The sequence below is a fragment of the Oncorhynchus mykiss genome, unplaced genomic scaffold, assembly GCF_013265735.2.
Source record: "Oncorhynchus mykiss isolate Arlee unplaced genomic scaffold, USDA_OmykA_1.1 un_scaffold_196, whole genome shotgun sequence".
NCBI lineage: Eukaryota > Metazoa > Chordata > Actinopteri > Salmoniformes > Salmonidae > Oncorhynchus > Oncorhynchus mykiss.
In genome coordinates, this window is record NW_023493679.1 from 643,438 (window position 1) to 660,000 (window position 16,563).

Sequence of the window (16,563 nt, forward strand, 5' to 3'; positions counted from 1 at the left end):
ACTAGAGAGAGAGAGAGAGTTAGCCAAACTAGAGACGGAGAGTTAGCCAAACTAGAGAGAGAGAGTTAGCCGAACTAGAGAGAGAGAGTTAGCCAAACTAGAGAGAGAGAGTTAGCCAAACTAGAGACGGAGAGTTAGCCGAACTAGAGAGAGAGAGTTAGCCAAACTAGAGAGAGAGAGTTAGCCAAACTAGAGACGGAGAGTTAGCCGAACTAGAGAGAGAGAGTTAGCCAAACTAGAGAGAGAGAGTTAGCCAAACTAGAGAGGGAGAGTTAGCCAAACTAGAGAGAGAGAGTTAGCCAAACTAGAGAGAGAGAGTTAGCCAAACTAGAGAGAGAGAGTTAGCCAAACTAGAGAGGGAGAGTTAGCCAAACTGTAAGTGTAAAAGCATTGGTTTCATGAATGTTAACATTAGAAGCCTCCTTCCTAAGTTTGTTTTATTCACTGCTTTAGCACACTCTGCCAACCCGGATGTCTTAGCCGTGTCTGAATCCTGGCTTAGGAAAACCACCAAAAACCCTGACATTTCCATCCCTAATTAAAACATTTTCCGCCAAGATAGAACTGCCAAAGGGGGCGGAGTTGCAATCTACTGCAGAGAGTTCTGTCTACTATCCAGGACTGGACACAAACAATTCGAGCTTCTTCTTTTAAAAATCCACCTTTCCAGAAACAAGTCTTCTCACCGTTGCCGCCTGTTATAGACCCCCCTCAGCCCCCAGCTGTGCCCTGGACACCATATGTGAATTGATTGCCCCCATCTATCTTCAGAGTTTGATCTGTTACCAAACGGGGACATGCTTAACACCCCGGCCGTCCTACAATCTAAGCTTGATTCCCTCAATCTCACACAAATGATCAATGAACCTACCAGGTATAACCCCAAATCTGTAAACACAGGCACTCTCATAGATATCATCCAAATCAACTTGCCCTCTAAATACACCTCTGCTGTCTTCAACCAAGATCTCAGCGATCACTGCCCCATTGCCTGCATCCGTAATGGGTCAGCGGTCAAACGACCTCCACTCATCACTGTCAAACGCTCCCTGAAACACTTCAGCGAGCAGGCCTTTCTAATCGACCTGGCCGGGGTATCCTGGAAGGATATTGATCTCATCCCGTCAGTAGAGGATGCCTGGATATTCTTTAAAAGTGCTTTCCTCACCATTTTAAATAGCATGCGCCATTTAAAAAATGTAGAACTAGGAACAGATATAGCCCTTGGTTCTCCCCAGACCTGACTGCCCTTAACCAACACAAAAACATCCTATGGCGTTCTGCATTAGCATCGAACAGCCCCCGTGATATGCAGCTGTTCAGGGAAGCTAGAAACCATTATACACAGGCAGTTAGAAAAGCCAAGGCTAGCTTTTTCAAGCAGAAATTTGCTTCTTGCAACACTAACTCAAAAAACTCCAGACCTGACTGCCCTCGACCAAAAAACATCCTGTGGAATTAGCATCGAATAGCCCCGCAAACGTTTCAGGGAAGTTAGGAACCAATATACACAGGCAGCTAAGGCTAGCTTTATCAAACAGAAATGTGCATCCTGTAGTACAAACTGAAAAAGGTACTGGGACACTGTAAAGTCCACGGAGAATAAGAACACCTCCTCCCAGCTGCCCACTGTTCTGAGGCTAGGAAACACTGTCACCCACCGATAAATCCACTATAATTGAGAATTTCAATAAGCATTTTCCTATGGCTGGCCATGCTTTCCATCTGGCTACCCCTACCCCGGTCAAAAGCACTGCACCCCCCACAGCAACTCGCACAAGCCTTCCCCATTTCTCATTCACCCAAATCCAGACAGCTGATGTTCTGAAAGAGCTGCAAAATCTGGAACCCTACAAATCAGCCAGGTGAGACAATCTGGACCCCTCTCTTCCTAAAATGATCTGCCAAAATTGTTGTAACCCCTATTACTAGCCTGTTCAACCTGTCTTTCGTATCGTCTGAGATTCAGAAAGATTGGAAAGCTGCCACGGTCATCCCCCTCTTCAAAGGGGGAGACACTCTAGACCCAAACTGCTACAGAACTATATCTATCCTACCTTTCCTTTCTAAGGTCTTCGAAAGCCAAGTTAACAAACAGATCACTGACCATTTTGAATCCCACCTTCTCCGCTATGCAATCTGGTTTCAGAGCTGGTCATGGGTGCTCTGCCACTTTCAAGGTCCTAAACGATTCATAACCGCCATCGATAAGAGACATTACTGTGCAGCCGTATTCATCGACCTGGCCAAGGCTTTCGACTCTGTCAATCCCCACATTCTTATCACCTTGGTTTCTCAAATTATTGCCTTGCCTGGTTTACCAGGTACTTCTCTGATAGAGTTCAGTGTGTCAAATCGGAGGGCCTGTTGTCCGGGCCTCTGGCAGTCTCTATGTGGGTGCCACAGGGTTCAATTTTCGGGTCGACTCTCTTCTCTGTATACATCAATGATGTCGCTCTTGCTGCTGGTGATTCTCTGATCCTCCACTACGCAGACGACACCATTCTGTATACTTCTGGCCCTTCTTTGGACACTGTGTTAATTAACTAACCTCCAGACAAGCTTCAATTACATACAACTCTCCTTCCGTGGCCTCCAACTACTCTTAAATGCAAGTAAAACTAAATGCATGCTCTTCAACCGATCGCTGCCCGCACCTGCCCGCCTATCCAGCATCACTACTCTGGACGGTTCTGACTTAGAATACTTGGACTACTATAAATACCTAGGTGTTTGGCTAGACTGTAAACTCTCCTCCCAGACTCACATTAAGCATCTCCAATCCAAAATTAAATCTAGAATCGGCTTCCTATTTCGCAACAAAGCATCCTTCACTCATGTTGCCAAATATACCCTCATAAAACTGACCATCCTACCGATCCTTGACTTCGGTGATGTCATTTACAAAATATCCTCCAACATTCTACTCAACAAATTGTATGCAGTCTATCACAGTGCCATCCGTTTTGTCACCAAAGCCCCATATACCACCCACCATTACGACCTGTATGCTCTCGTCGGCTGGCCCTCACTTCATACTCACTGGCTCCAGGTCATCTACAAGTCTCTGCTAGGTAAAGCCACGCCTTATCTCAGCTCACTGGTCACCATAGCAGCACCCACTCGTAGCTCGTGCTCCAGCAGATATATCTTACTGGTCACCCTCAAAGCCAATTCCTCATTTGGCCGCTTTTCATTCCAGTTCTCTGCTGCCAATGACTGGAACGAACTGCAAAGATCACTGAAGCTAGAGACTCATTTCTCCCTCACTATCTTTAAGAACCAGCTGCTCCAGCAGGTGTATCTCACTGGTCACCCCCAAAGCCAATTCCTCCTTTGGTCGCCTTTCCTTCCAGTTCTCTCCAGCAGCTCACAGATCCCTTCACCTGTTCATAGCCCATCTGTATACAGCCAATCTATCTACCTCATCCCCATACTGTTATTTATTTTGCTCCTTTGCACCCCAGTATCTCTACTTGATCATTCATCTTCTTCACATTTATTACTCCAGTGTTTAATTGGTATATTGTAATTACTTCGCCACCATGGCCTATTTATTGCCTTACCTCTCTTAAATGACTTTATTTTCACACACTGTAAATATATATTTTTTATACTGTATTATTGACTGTATGTTTTGTTTATTCCATGTGTAACTCCGTGTTGTTGTATGTGTCGAAATGAGAACTTGTTCTCAACTAGTCTACCTGGTTAAATGAAGGTGAAATAAAATAAATAAAATAAGAGGAGACATGGAGAGGAGGAGAGGAGAGGAGAGATGGAGAGGAGGAGAGGAGACATGGAGAGGAGGAGAGGAGTAGAGGAGAGGAGATACAGAGAGTAGGAGAGGATAAGAGGAGAGGAGACATGGAGAGGAAGAGAGGAGAGGAGAGATGGAGAGGTGGAGAGGAGACATATAGAGGAAGTGAGGAGGAGAGGAGACATGGAGAGGAAGAGAGGAGAGGAGAGATGGAGAGGTGGAGAGGAGACATATAGAGGAAGTGAGGAGGAGAGGAGACATGGCGAGGAAGAGAGGAGGAGAGGAGACATGGAGAGGAGGAGAGGAGGAGAGGAGACATAGAGGAAGTGAGGAGGAGAGGAGACATGGAGAGGAGGAGAGGAGACATGGAGAGGAGACATGGAGAGGAAAAGAGGAGAGGAGACATGGAGAGGAGGAGAGGAAAAGAGGAGAGGAGACATGGAGAGGAGGAGAGGAGACATGGAGAGGAAGAGAGGAGAGGAGAGATGGAGAGGAGGAGAGGAGACATATAGAGGAAGTGAGGAGAAGAGAAATGGAGAGGAAGAGAGGAGGAGAGGAGACATGGAGAGGAGGAGAGGAGACATGTAGAGGAAGTGAGGAGGAGGAGAGGAGACATGGAAAGGATAAAAGAGCGAAATGGAGGAGACATGGAGAGGAAGAGTGGAGACATGGAGAGGAGGAGAGGAGACAGGGAGAGGAGGAGGAGAGGAAGACTGAGGACATGGAGAGGAGGAGAGGAGAGAGAAAGGGAGGAGACAGGGAGAGGAGGAGAGGAAGAGTGGAGACATGGAGAGGAGGAGAGGAGACAGGGAGAGGAGGAGAAGAAGAGTGGGGACATGCAGAGGAGGAGAGGAGAGAGAAAGGGAGGAGAGGAGAGAGAAAGAGAGGAGAGGAGACATGGAGAGGAGGAGAGGAGAGAGAAATAGAGGAGCAGAGGAGAGATGGAGAGGAGGAGAGGAGAGATGGAGAGGAGGAGAGGAGAGAGAAAGGGAGGAGAGGAGAGAGAAAGAGAGGAGGAGAGGAGAGAGAAAGGGAGGAGACAGGGAGAGGAGGAGAGAAAGGGAGGAGACAGGGAGAGGAGGAGAGGAGAGAAAAAGGGAGGAGAGGAGAGAGAAAGAGAGGAGGAGAGGAGGAGAGAAAGGGAGGAGACAGGGAGAGGAGGAGAGGAGAGAAAAAGGGAGGAGAGGAGAGAGAAAGAGAGGAGGAGAAACGACCACGTGGGCAACATTGGTTGAAGTGATGTTTTGACATGTCTTTATTTAGTGACCTGTTTTTAAATAATGAATAGATTGTATATATATATAATAGATTGTGAAACAACGACCCAGATTCTAATCCAAAACATGACATCATCGTCAGGAGAGCCTGCTGTAGGAAAGAAGACTTGTTTGCTACTCAGACAACCAGAACAAGACTAGAGCTGACGGGACCTTCCTCGCTAACACAGTGTTAGAGCAGCCATGGGACTCTCCAGTCCTCTGGGGCCTGATTGGCATCGCACTTCCCCCTCAGACATGGAGCTGATAGAGGTGGGACCTTCCTCGCTAACACAGTGTTAGAGCAGCCATTGGAAACTCCAGTCCTCTGGGGCCTGATTGGCATCACACTTCCCCCTCAGACATGGAGCTGATAGAGGTGGGACCTTCCTCGCTAACACAGTGTTAGAGCAGCCATGGGAAACTCCAGTCCTCTGGGGCCTGATTGGCATCACACTTCCCCCTCAGACATGGAGCTGATAGAGGTGGGACCTTCCTCGCTAACACAGTGTTAGAGCAGCCATGGGAAACTCCAGTCCTCTGGGGCCTGATTGGCATCACACTTCCCCCTCAGACATGGAGCTGATAGAGGTGGGACCTTCCTCTCTAACACAGTGTTAGAGCAGCCATGGGACTCTCCAGTCCTCTGGGGCCTGATTGGCATCGCACTTCCCCCTCAGACATGGAGCTGATAGAGGTGGGACCTTACTCTCTAACACAGTGTTAGAGCAGCCATGGGACTCTCCAGTCCTCTGGGGCCTGATTGGCATCACACTTCCCCCTCAGACATGGAGCTGATAGAGGTGGGACCTTCCTCTCTAACACAGTGTTAGAGCAGCCATGGGACTCTCCAGTCCTCTGGGGCCTGATTGGCATCACACTTCCCCCTCGGACATGGAGCTGATAGAGGTGGGACCTTCCTCTCTTACACAGTGTTAGAGCAGCCATGGGAATCTCCAGTCCTCTGGGGCCTGATTGGCATCACACTTCCCCCTCAGACATGGAGCTGATAGAGGTGGGACCTTCTTCTCTAACACAGTGTTAGAGCAGCCATGGGACTCTCCAGTCCTCTGGGGCCTGATTGGCATCACACTTCCCCCTCAGACATGGAGCTGATAGAGGTGGGACCTTCCTCTCTAACACAGTGTTAGAGCAGCCATGGGACTCTCCAGTCCTCTGGGGCCTGATTGGCATCACACTTCCCCCTCAGACATGGAGCTGATAGAGGTGGGACCTTCCTCTCTACCACAGTGTTAGAGCAGCCATGGGACTCTCCAGTCCTCTGGGGCCAGATTGGCATCACACTTCCCCCTCAGACATGGAGCTGATAGAGGTGGGACCTTCCTCTCTAACACAGTGTTAGAGCAGCCATGGGACTCTCCAGTCCTCTGGGGCCTGATTGGCATCACACTTCCCCAGACATGGAGCTGATAGAGGTGGGACCTTCCTCTCTAACACAGTGTTAGAGCAGCCATGGGACTCTCCAGTCCTCTGGGGCCTGATTGGCATCACACTTCCCCCTCAGACATGGAGCTGATAGAGGTGGGACCTTCCTCTCTAACACAGTGTTAGAGCAGCCATGGGACTCTCCAGTCCTCTGGGGCCTGATTGGCATCACACTTCCCCCTCGGACATGGAGCTGATAGAGGTGGGACCTTCCTCTCTAACACAGTGTTAGAGCAGCCATGGGAATCTCCAGTCCTCTGGGGCCTGATTGGCATCACACTTCCCCCTCAGACATGGAGCTGATAGAGGTGGGACCTTCTTCTCTAACACAGTGTTAGAGCAGCCATGGGACTCTCCAGTCCTCTGGGGCCTGATTGGCATCACACTTCCCCCTCAGACATGGAGCTGATAGAGGTGGGACCTTCCTCTCTAACACAGTGTTAGAGCAGCCATGGGACTCTCCAGTCCTCTGGGGCCTGATTGGAATCACACTTCCCCCTCAGACATGGAGCTGATAGAGGTGGGACCTTCCTCTCTAACACAGTGTTAGAGCAGCCATGGGACTCTCCAGTCCTCTGGGGCCTGATTGGCATCACACTTCCCCCTCAGACATGGAGCTGATAGAGGTGGGACCTTCCTCTCTAACACAGTGTTAGAGCAGCCATGGGACTCTCCAGTCCTCTGGGGCCTGATTGGCATCACACTTCCCCCTCAGACATGGAGCTGATAGAGGTGGGACCTTCCTCTCTAACACAGTGTTAGAGCAGCCATGGGACTCTCCAGACCTCTGGGGCCTGATTGGCATCACACTTCCCCCTCAGACATGGAGCTGATAGAGGTGGGACCTTCCTCTCTAACACAGTGTTAGAGCAGCCATGGGACTCTCCAGTCCTCTGGGGCCTGATTGGCATCACACTTCCCCCTCAGATTTGGAGCTGATAGAGGTGGGACCTTCCTCTCTAACACAGTGTTAGAGCAGCCATGGGAATCTCCAGTCCTCTGGGGCCTGATTGGCATCACACTTCCCCCTCAGACATGGAGCTGATAGAGGTGGGACCTTCCTCTCTAACACAGTGTTAGAGCAGCCATGGGACTCTCCAGTCCTCTGGGGCCTGATTGGCATCACACTTCCCCCTCAGACATGGAGCTGATAGAGGTGGGACCTTCCTCTCTAACACAGTGTTAGAGCAGCCATGGGACTCTCCAGTCCTCTGGGGCCTGATTGGCATCACACTTCCCCCTCGGACATGGAGCTGATAGAGGTGGGACCTTCCTCTCTAACACAGTGTTAGAGCAGCCATGGGAATCTCCAGTCCTCTGGGGCCTGATTGGCATCACACTTCCCCCTCAGACATGGAGCTGATAGAGGTGGGACCTTCTTCTCTAACACAGTGTTAGAGCAGCCATGGGACTCTCCAGTCCTCTGGGGCCTGATTGGCATCACACTTCCCCCTCAGACATGGAGCTGATAGAGGTGGGACCTTCCTCTCTAACACAGTGTTAGAGCAGCCATGGGACTCTCCAGTCCTCTGGGGCCTGATTGGAATCACACTTCCCCCTCAGACATGGAGCTGATAGAGGTGGGACCTTCCTCTCTAACACAGTGTTAGAGCAGCCATGGGACTCTCCAGTCCTCTGGGGCCTGATTGGCATCACACTTCCCCCTCAGACATGGAGCTGATAGAGGTGGGACCTTCCTCTCTAACACAGTGTTAGAGCAGCCATGGGACTCTCCAGTCCTCTGGGGCCTGATTGGCATCACACTTCCCCCTCAGACATGGAGCTGATAGAGGTGGGACCTTCCTCTCTAACACAGTGTTAGAGCAGCCATGGGACTCTCCAGACCTCTGGGGCCTGATTGGCATCACACTTCCCCCTCAGACATGGAGCTGATAGAGGTGGGACCTTCCTCTCTAACACAGTGTTAGAGCAGCCATGGGAATCTCCAGTCCTCTGGGGCCTGATTGGCATCACACTTCCCCCTCAGACATGGAGCTGATAGAGGTGGGACCTTCCTCTCTAACACAGTGTTAGAGCAGCCATGGGACTCTCCAGTCCTCTGGGGCCTGATTGGCATCACACTTCCCCCTCAGACATGGAGCTGATAGAGGTGGGACCTTCCTCTCTAACACAGTGTTAGAGCAGCCATGGGACTCTCCAGTCCTCTGGGGCCTGATTGGCATCACACTTCCCCCTCAGACATGGAGCTGATAGAGGTGGGACCTTCCTCTCTAACACAGTGTTAGAGCAGCCATGGGAAACTCCAGTCCTCTGGGGCCTGTTTGGCATCACACTTCCCCCTCAGACATGGAGCTGATAGAGGTGGGACCTTCCTCTCTAACACAGTGTTAGAGCAGCCATGGGACTCTCCAGTCCTCTGGGGCCTGATTGGCATCACACTTCCCCCTCAGACATGGAGCTGATAGAGGTGGGACCTTCCTCTCTAACACAGTGTTAGAGCAGCCATGGGACTCTCCAGTCCTCTGGGGCCTGATTGGCATCACACTTCCCCCTCGGACATGGAGCTGATAGAGGTGGGACCTTCCTCTCTAACACAGTGTTAGAGCAGCCATGGGAATCTCCAGTCTTCTGGGGCCTGATTGGCATCACACTTCCCCCTCAGACATGGAGCTGATACAGGTGGGACCTTCTTCTCTAACACAGTGTTAGAGCAGCCATGGGACTCTCCAGTCCTCTGGGGCCTGATTGGCATCACACTTCCCCCTCAGACATGGAGCTGATAGAGGTGGGACCTTCCTCTCTAACACAGTGTTAGAGCAGCCATGGGACTCTCCAGTCCTCTGGGGCCTGATTGGCATCACACTTCCCCCTCAGACATGGAGCTGATAGAGGTGGGACCTTCCTCTCTAACACAGTGTTAGAGCAGCCATGGGAAACTCCAGTCCTCTGGGGCCTGATTGGCATCACACTTCCCCCTCAGACATGGAGCTGATAGAGGTGGGACCTTCCTCTCTAACACAGTGTTAGAGCAGCCATGGGACTCTCCAGTCCTCTGGGGCCTGATTGGCATCACACTTCCCCCTCAGACATGGAGCTGATAGAGGTGGGGCCTTACTCTCTAACACAGTGTTAGAGCAGCCATGGGACTCTCCAGTCCTCTGGGGCCTGATTGGCATCACACTTCCCCCTCAGACATGGAGCTGATAGAGGTGGGACCTTCCTCTCTAACACAGTGTTAGAGCAGCCATGGGAAACTCCAGTCCTCTGGGGCCTGATTGGCATCACACTTCCCCCTCAGACATGGGGCTGATAGAGGTGGGACCTTCCTCTCTAACACAGTGTTAGAGCAGCCATGGTACTCTCCAGTCCTCTGGGGCCTGATTGGCATCACACTTCCCCCTCAGACATGGAGCTGATAGAGGTGGGACCTTCCTCTCTAACACAGTGTTAGAGCAGCCATGGGACTCTCCAGTCCTCTGGGGCCTGATTGGCATCACACTTCCCCCTCAGACATGGAGCTGATAGAGGTGGGACCTTCCTCTCTAACACAGTGTTAGAGCAGCCATGGGACTCTCCAGTCCTCTGGGGCCTGATTGGCATCACACTTCCCCCTCAGACATGGAGCTGATAGAGGTGGGACCTTCCTCTCTAACACAGTGTTAGAGCAGCCATGGGACTCTCCAGTCCTCTGGGGCCTGATTGGCATCACACTTCCCCCTCAGACATGGAGCTGATAGAGGTGGGACCTTCCTCTCTAACACAGTGTTAGAGCAGCCATGGGACTCTCCAGTCCTCTGGGGCCTGATTGGCATCACACTTCCCCCTCAGACATGGAGCTGATAGAGGTGGGACCTTCCTCTCTAACACAGTGTTAGAGCAGCCATGGGAAACTCCAGTCCTCTGGGGCCTGTTTGGCATCACACTTCCCCCTCAGACATGGAGCTGATAGAGGTGGGACCTTCCTCTCTAACACAGTGTTAGAGCAGCCATGGGACTCTCCAGTCCTCTGGGGCCTGATTGGCATCACACTTCCCCCTCAGACATGGAGCTGATAGAGGTGGGACCTTCCTCTCTAACACAGTGTTAGAGCAGCCATGGGACTCTCCAGTCCTCTGGGGCCTGATTGGCATCACACTTCCCCCTCGGACATGGAGCTGATAGAGGTGGGACCTTCCTCTCTAACACAGTGTTAGAGCAGCCATGGGAATCTCCAGTCCTCTGGGGCCTGATTGGCATCACACTTCCCCCTCAGACATGGAGCTGATACAGGTGGGACCTTCTTCTCTAACACAGTGTTAGAGCAGCCATGGGACTCTCCAGTCCTCTGGGGCCTGATTGGCATCACACTTCCCCCTCAGACATGGAGCTGATAGAGGTGGGACCTTCCTCTCTAACACAGTGTTAGAGCAGCCATGGGACTCTCCAGTCCTCTGGGGCCTGATTGGCATCACACTTCCCCCTCGGACATGGAGCTGATAGAGGTGGGACCTTCCTCTCTAACACAGTGTTAGAGCAGCCATGGGAATCTCCAGTCCTCTGGGGCCTGATTGGCATCACACTTCCCCCTCAGACATGGAGCTGATACAGGTGGGACCTTCTTCTCTAACACAGTGTTAGAGCAGCCATGGGACTCTCCAGTCCTCTGGGGCCTGATTGGCATCACACTTCCCCCTCAGACATGGAGCTGATAGAGGTGGGACCTTCCTCTCTAACACAGTGTTAGAGCAGCCATGGGACTCTCCAGTCCTCTGGGGCCTGATTGGCATCACACTTCCCCCTCAGACATGGAGCTGATAGAGGTGGGACCTTCCTCTCTAACACAGTGTTAGAGCAGCCATGGGAAACTCCAGTCCTCTGGGGCCTGATTGGCATCACACTTCCCCCTCAGACATGGAGCTGATAGAGGTGGGACCTTCCTCTCTAACACAGTGTTAGAGCAGCCATGGGACTCTCCAGTCCTCTGGGGCCTGATTGGCATCACACTTCCGCCTCAGACATGGAGCTGATAGAGGTGGGACCTTCCTCTCTAACACAGTGTTAGAGCAGCCATGGGACTCTCCAGTCCTCTGGGGCCTGATTGTCATCACACTTCCCCCTCAGACATGTAGCTGATAGAGGTGGGACCTTCCTCTCTAACACAGTGTTAGAGCAGCCATGGGACTCTCCAGTCCTCTGGGGCCTGATTGGCATCACACTTCCCCCTCAGACATGGAGCTGATAGAGGTGGGACCTTCCTCTCTAACACAGTGTTAGAGCAGCCATGGTACTCTCCAGTCCTCTGGGGCCTGATTGGCATCACACTTCCCCCTCAGACATGGAGCTGATAGAGGTGGGACCTTCCTCTCTAACACAGTGTTAGAGCAGCCATGGGACTCTCCAGTCCTCTGGGGCCTGATTGGCATCACACTTCCCCCTCAGACATGGAGCTGATAGAGGTGGGACCTTCCTCTCTAACACAGTGTTAGAGCAGCCATGGTACTCTCCAGTCCTCTGGGGCCTGATTGGCATCACACTTCCCCCTCAGACATGGGGCTGATAGAGGTGGGACCTTCCTCTCTAACACAGTGTTAGAGCAGCCATGGGACTCTCCAGTCCTCTGGGGCCTGATTGTCATCACACTTCCCCCTCAGACATGTAGCTGATAGAGGTGGGACCTTCCTCTCTAACACAGTGTTAGAGCAGCCATGGGACTCTCCAGTCCTCTGGGGCCTGATTGGCATCACACTTCCCCCTCAGACATGGAGCTGATAGAGGTGGGACCTTCCTCTCTAACACAGTGTTAGAGCAGCCATGGGAAACTCCAGTCCACTGGGGCCTGATTGGCATCACACTTCCCCCTCAGACATGGAGCTGATAGAGGTGGGACCTTCCTCTCTAACACAGTGTTAGAGCAGCCATGGGACTCTCCAGTCCTCTGGGGCCTGATTGGCATCACACTTCCCCCTCAGACATGGAGCTGATAGAGGTGGGGCCTTACTCTCTAACACAGTGTTAGAGCAGCCATGGGACTCTCCAGTCCTCTGGGGCCTGATTGGCATCACACTTCCCCCTCAGACATGGAGCTGATAGAGGTGGGACCTTCCTCTCTAACACAGTGTTAGAGCAGCCATGGGAATCTCCAGTCCTCTGGGGCCTGATTGGCATCACACTTCCGCCTCAGACATGGAGCTGATAGAGGTGGGACCTTCCTCTCTAACACAGTGTTAGAGCAGCCATGGGACTCTCCAGTCCTCTGGGGCCTGATTGTCATCACACTTCCCCCTCAGACATGTAGCTGATAGAGGTGGGACCTTCCTCTCTAACACAGTGTTAGAGCAGCCATGGGACTCTCCAGTCCTCTGGGGCCTGATTGTCATCACACTTCCCCCTCAGACATGGAGCTGATAGAGGTGGGACCTTCCTCTCTAACACAGTGTTAGAGCAGCCATGGTACTCTCCAGTCCTCTGGGGCCTGATTGGCATCACACTTCCAACCTCAGACATGGAGCTGATAGAGGTGGGACCTTCCTCTCTAACACAGTGTTAGAGCAGCCATGGGACTCTCCAGTCCTCTGGGGCCTGATTGGCATCACACTTCCCCCTCAGACATGGAGCTGATAGAGGTGGGACCTTCCTCTCTAACACAGTGTTAGAGCAGCCATGGGAAACTCCAGTCCTCTGGGGCCTGATTGGCATCACACTTCCCCCTCAGACATGGAGCTGATAGAGGTGGGACCTTCCTCTCTAACACAGTGTTAGAGCAGCCATGGGACTCTCCAGTCCTCTGGGGCCTGATTGGCATCACACTTCCGCCTCAGACATGGAGCTGATAGAGGTGGGACCTTCCTCTCTAACACAGTGTTAGAGCAGCCATGGGACTCTCCAGTCCTCTGGGGCCTGATTGTCATCACACTTCCCCCTCAGACATGTAGCTGATAGAGGTGGGACCTTCCTCTCTAACACAGTGTTAGAGCAGCCATGGGACTCTCCAGTCCTCTGGGGCCTGATTGGCATCACACTTCCCCCTCAGACATGGAGCTGATAGAGGTGGGACCTTCCTCTCTAACACAGTGTTAGAGCAGCCATGGGAAACTCCAGTCCACTGGGGCCTGATTGGCATCACACTTCCCCCTCAGACATGGAGCTGATAGAGGTGGGACCTTCCTCTCTAACACAGTGTTAGAGCAGCCATGGGACTCTCCAGTCCTCTGGGGCCTGATTGTCATCACACTTCCCCCTCAGACATGTAGCTGATAGAGGTGGGACCTTCCTCTCTAACACAGTGTTAGAGCAGCCATGGGACTCTCCAGTCCTCTGGGGCCTGATTGGCATCACACTTCCCCCTCAGACATGGAGCTGATAGAGGTGGGACCTTCCTCTCTAACACAGTGTTAGAGCAGCCATGGGAAACTCCAGTCCACTGGGGCCTGATTGGCATCACACTTCCCCCTCAGACATGGAGCTGATAGAGGTGGGACCTTCCTCTCTAACACAGTGTTAGAGCAGCCATGGGACTCTCCAGTCCTCTGGGGCCTGATTGGCATCACACTTCCCCCTCAGACATGGAGCTGATAGAGGTGGGGCCTTACTCTCTAACACAGTGTTAGAGCAGCCATGGGACTCTCCAGTCCTCTGGGGCCTGATTGGCATCACACTTCCCCCTCAGACATGGAGCTGATAGAGGTGGGACCTTCCTCTCTAACACAGTGTTAGAGCAGCCATGGGAATCTCCAGTCCTCTGGGGCCTGATTGGCATCACACTTCCGCCTCAGACATGGAGCTGATAGAGGTGGGACCTTCCTCTCTAACACAGTGTTAGAGCAGCCATGGGACTCTCCAGTCCTCTGGGGCCTGATTGTCATCACACTTCCCCCTCAGACATGTAGCTGATAGAGGTGGGACCTTCCTCTCTAACACAGTGTTAGAGCAGCCATGGGACTCTCCAGTCCTCTGGGGCCTGATTGTCATCACACTTCCCCCTCAGACATGGAGCTGATAGAGGTGGGACCTTCCTCTCTAACACAGTGTTAGAGCAGCCATGGTACTCTCCAGTCCTCTGGGGCCTGATTGGCATCACACTTCCAACCTCAGACATGGAGCTGATAGAGGTGGGACCTTCCTCTCTAACACAGTGTTAGAGCAGCCATGGGACTCTCCAGTCCTCTGGGGCCTGATTGGCATCACACTTCCCCCTCAGACATGGAGCTGATAGAGGTGGGACCTTCCTCTCTAACACAGTGTTAGAGCAGCCATGGTACTCTCCAGTCCTCTGGGGCCTGATTGGCATCACACTTCCCCCTCAGACATGGAGCTGATAGAGGTGGGACCTTCCTCTCTAACACAGTGTTAGAGCAGCCATGGGACTCTCCAGTCCTCTGGGGCCTGATTGGCATCACACTTCCCCCTCAGACATGGAGCTGATAGAGGTGGGACCTTCCTCTCTAACACAGTGTTAGAGCAGCCATGGGACTCTCCAGTCCTCTGGGGCCTGATTGGCATCACACTTCCCCCTCAGACATGGAGCTGACACACCTGAACAAACTAACTGCATTCTGACTCATTGATTATTAGAGTCAGGTGTGTCAGCAGGGGCTTGGGGGAAAAAAAGTGTGTCACCATTCAGGCCCCAAAGACTGGAACTGACCATCCCTGGATTAGAGAGGACTGGGGTTGACCGTCCCTGGATTAGAGAGGACTGGGGTTGACCATCCCTGGATTAGAGAGGACTGGGGTTGACCATCCCTGGATTAGAGAGGACTGGGGTTGACCATTCCTGGATTAGAGAGGACTGGGGTTGACCTTCCCTGGATTAGAGAGGACTGGGGTTGACCATCCCTGGATTAGAGAGGACTGGGGTTGACCATCCCTAGATTAGAGAGGACTGGGGTTGACCATCCCTGGATTAGAGAGGACTGGGGTTGACCATCCCTAGATTAGAGAGGACTGGGGTTGACCATCCCTGGATTAGAGAGGACTGGGGTTGACCATCCCTGGATTAGAGAGGACTGGGGTTGACCATCCCTGGATTAGAGAGGACTGGGGTTGACCATCCCTGGATTAGAGAGGACTGGGGTTGACCATCCCTGGATTAGAGAGGACTGGGTTTGACCATCCCTGGATTAGAGAGGAATGGGGTTGACCATCCCTGGATTAGAGAGGACTGGGGTTGACCATCCCTGGATTAGAGAGGACTGGGGTTGACCATCCCTGGATTAGAGAGGACTGGGGTTGTCCATCCCTGGATTAGAGAGGAATGGGGTTGACCATCTCTGGATTAGAGAGGACTGGGGTTGACCATCCCTGGATTAGAGGGAGGGAGAGAGAGGGAAAGAGAGGACTGGAGTTGACCATCCCTGGATTAGAGGGAGAGAGAGGACTGAAGTTGACAATCCCTGGATTAGAGGGAGGGAGAGAGAGGGAGAGAGAGGACTGGAGTTGACAATCCCTGGATTAGAGGGAGAGAGAGGGAGAGGGAGGACTGGAGTTGACCATCCCTGTATTAGGGGGAGAGAGAGGACTGGAGTTGACAATCCCTGGATTAGAGGGAGAGAGAGGACTGGAGTTGACCATCCCTGTATTAGGGGGAGAGAGAGGACTGGAGTTGACAATCCCTGGATTAGATGAAGAGAGAGTGAGAGCGAAACAGACAGAGATGGTAAAACAGACAGACAGACAGACAGACAGACAGACAGACAGACAGACAGACAGGTAGACAGACAGACAGACAGACAGACAGACAGACAGACATACAGACATACAGACAGACATACAGACAGACAGACAGACAGACAGACAGACGTGTATTACCGAGGAAGGCGGAGGGGGAGACGGTGCCGTTGCTCCGGGCGACCATGACGCTGATGCCCGTCTCCACGAAGGGGACAGAGAAGTCTATGACCTCTGACCTTTCCTCATTGATGGTCAACGACCCCACTGCCATCGCTGCCTTCTTTTCAATCACCTGGACAACACACAGACACATTATAAACAGACACAGAAAGGTCAAAAACCTACCTACCTACCTACCTACCTACCTAGGTAGCTCTATTAACAGAAACAGGAAGTAAGGAGAGTGAAAGAGAGAGAGAAGGACATAGGGAAAGTGAGCGAGAGAGACAGACAGGTAGACATACAGACAGACAGACAGACAGACAGACAGAC

General features: G+C 52.3%; 1 protein-coding gene across 1 annotated transcript in view; it reads right to left on the reverse strand.

The window, feature by feature from the left end:
* Nucleotides 1–16,563, reverse strand: part of LOC110514365 (glutamate receptor ionotropic, NMDA 2A) — a 193,924-nt gene that overhangs the window by 47,339 nt on the left and 130,022 nt on the right. The window contains exon 12 of the mRNA XM_036972876.1: nucleotides 16,210–16,363. Within this exon, the coding sequence (XP_036828771.1) occupies nucleotides 16,210–16,363 (154 nt within the window). The remainder of the gene's footprint in view (nucleotides 1–16,209; nucleotides 16,364–16,563) is intronic.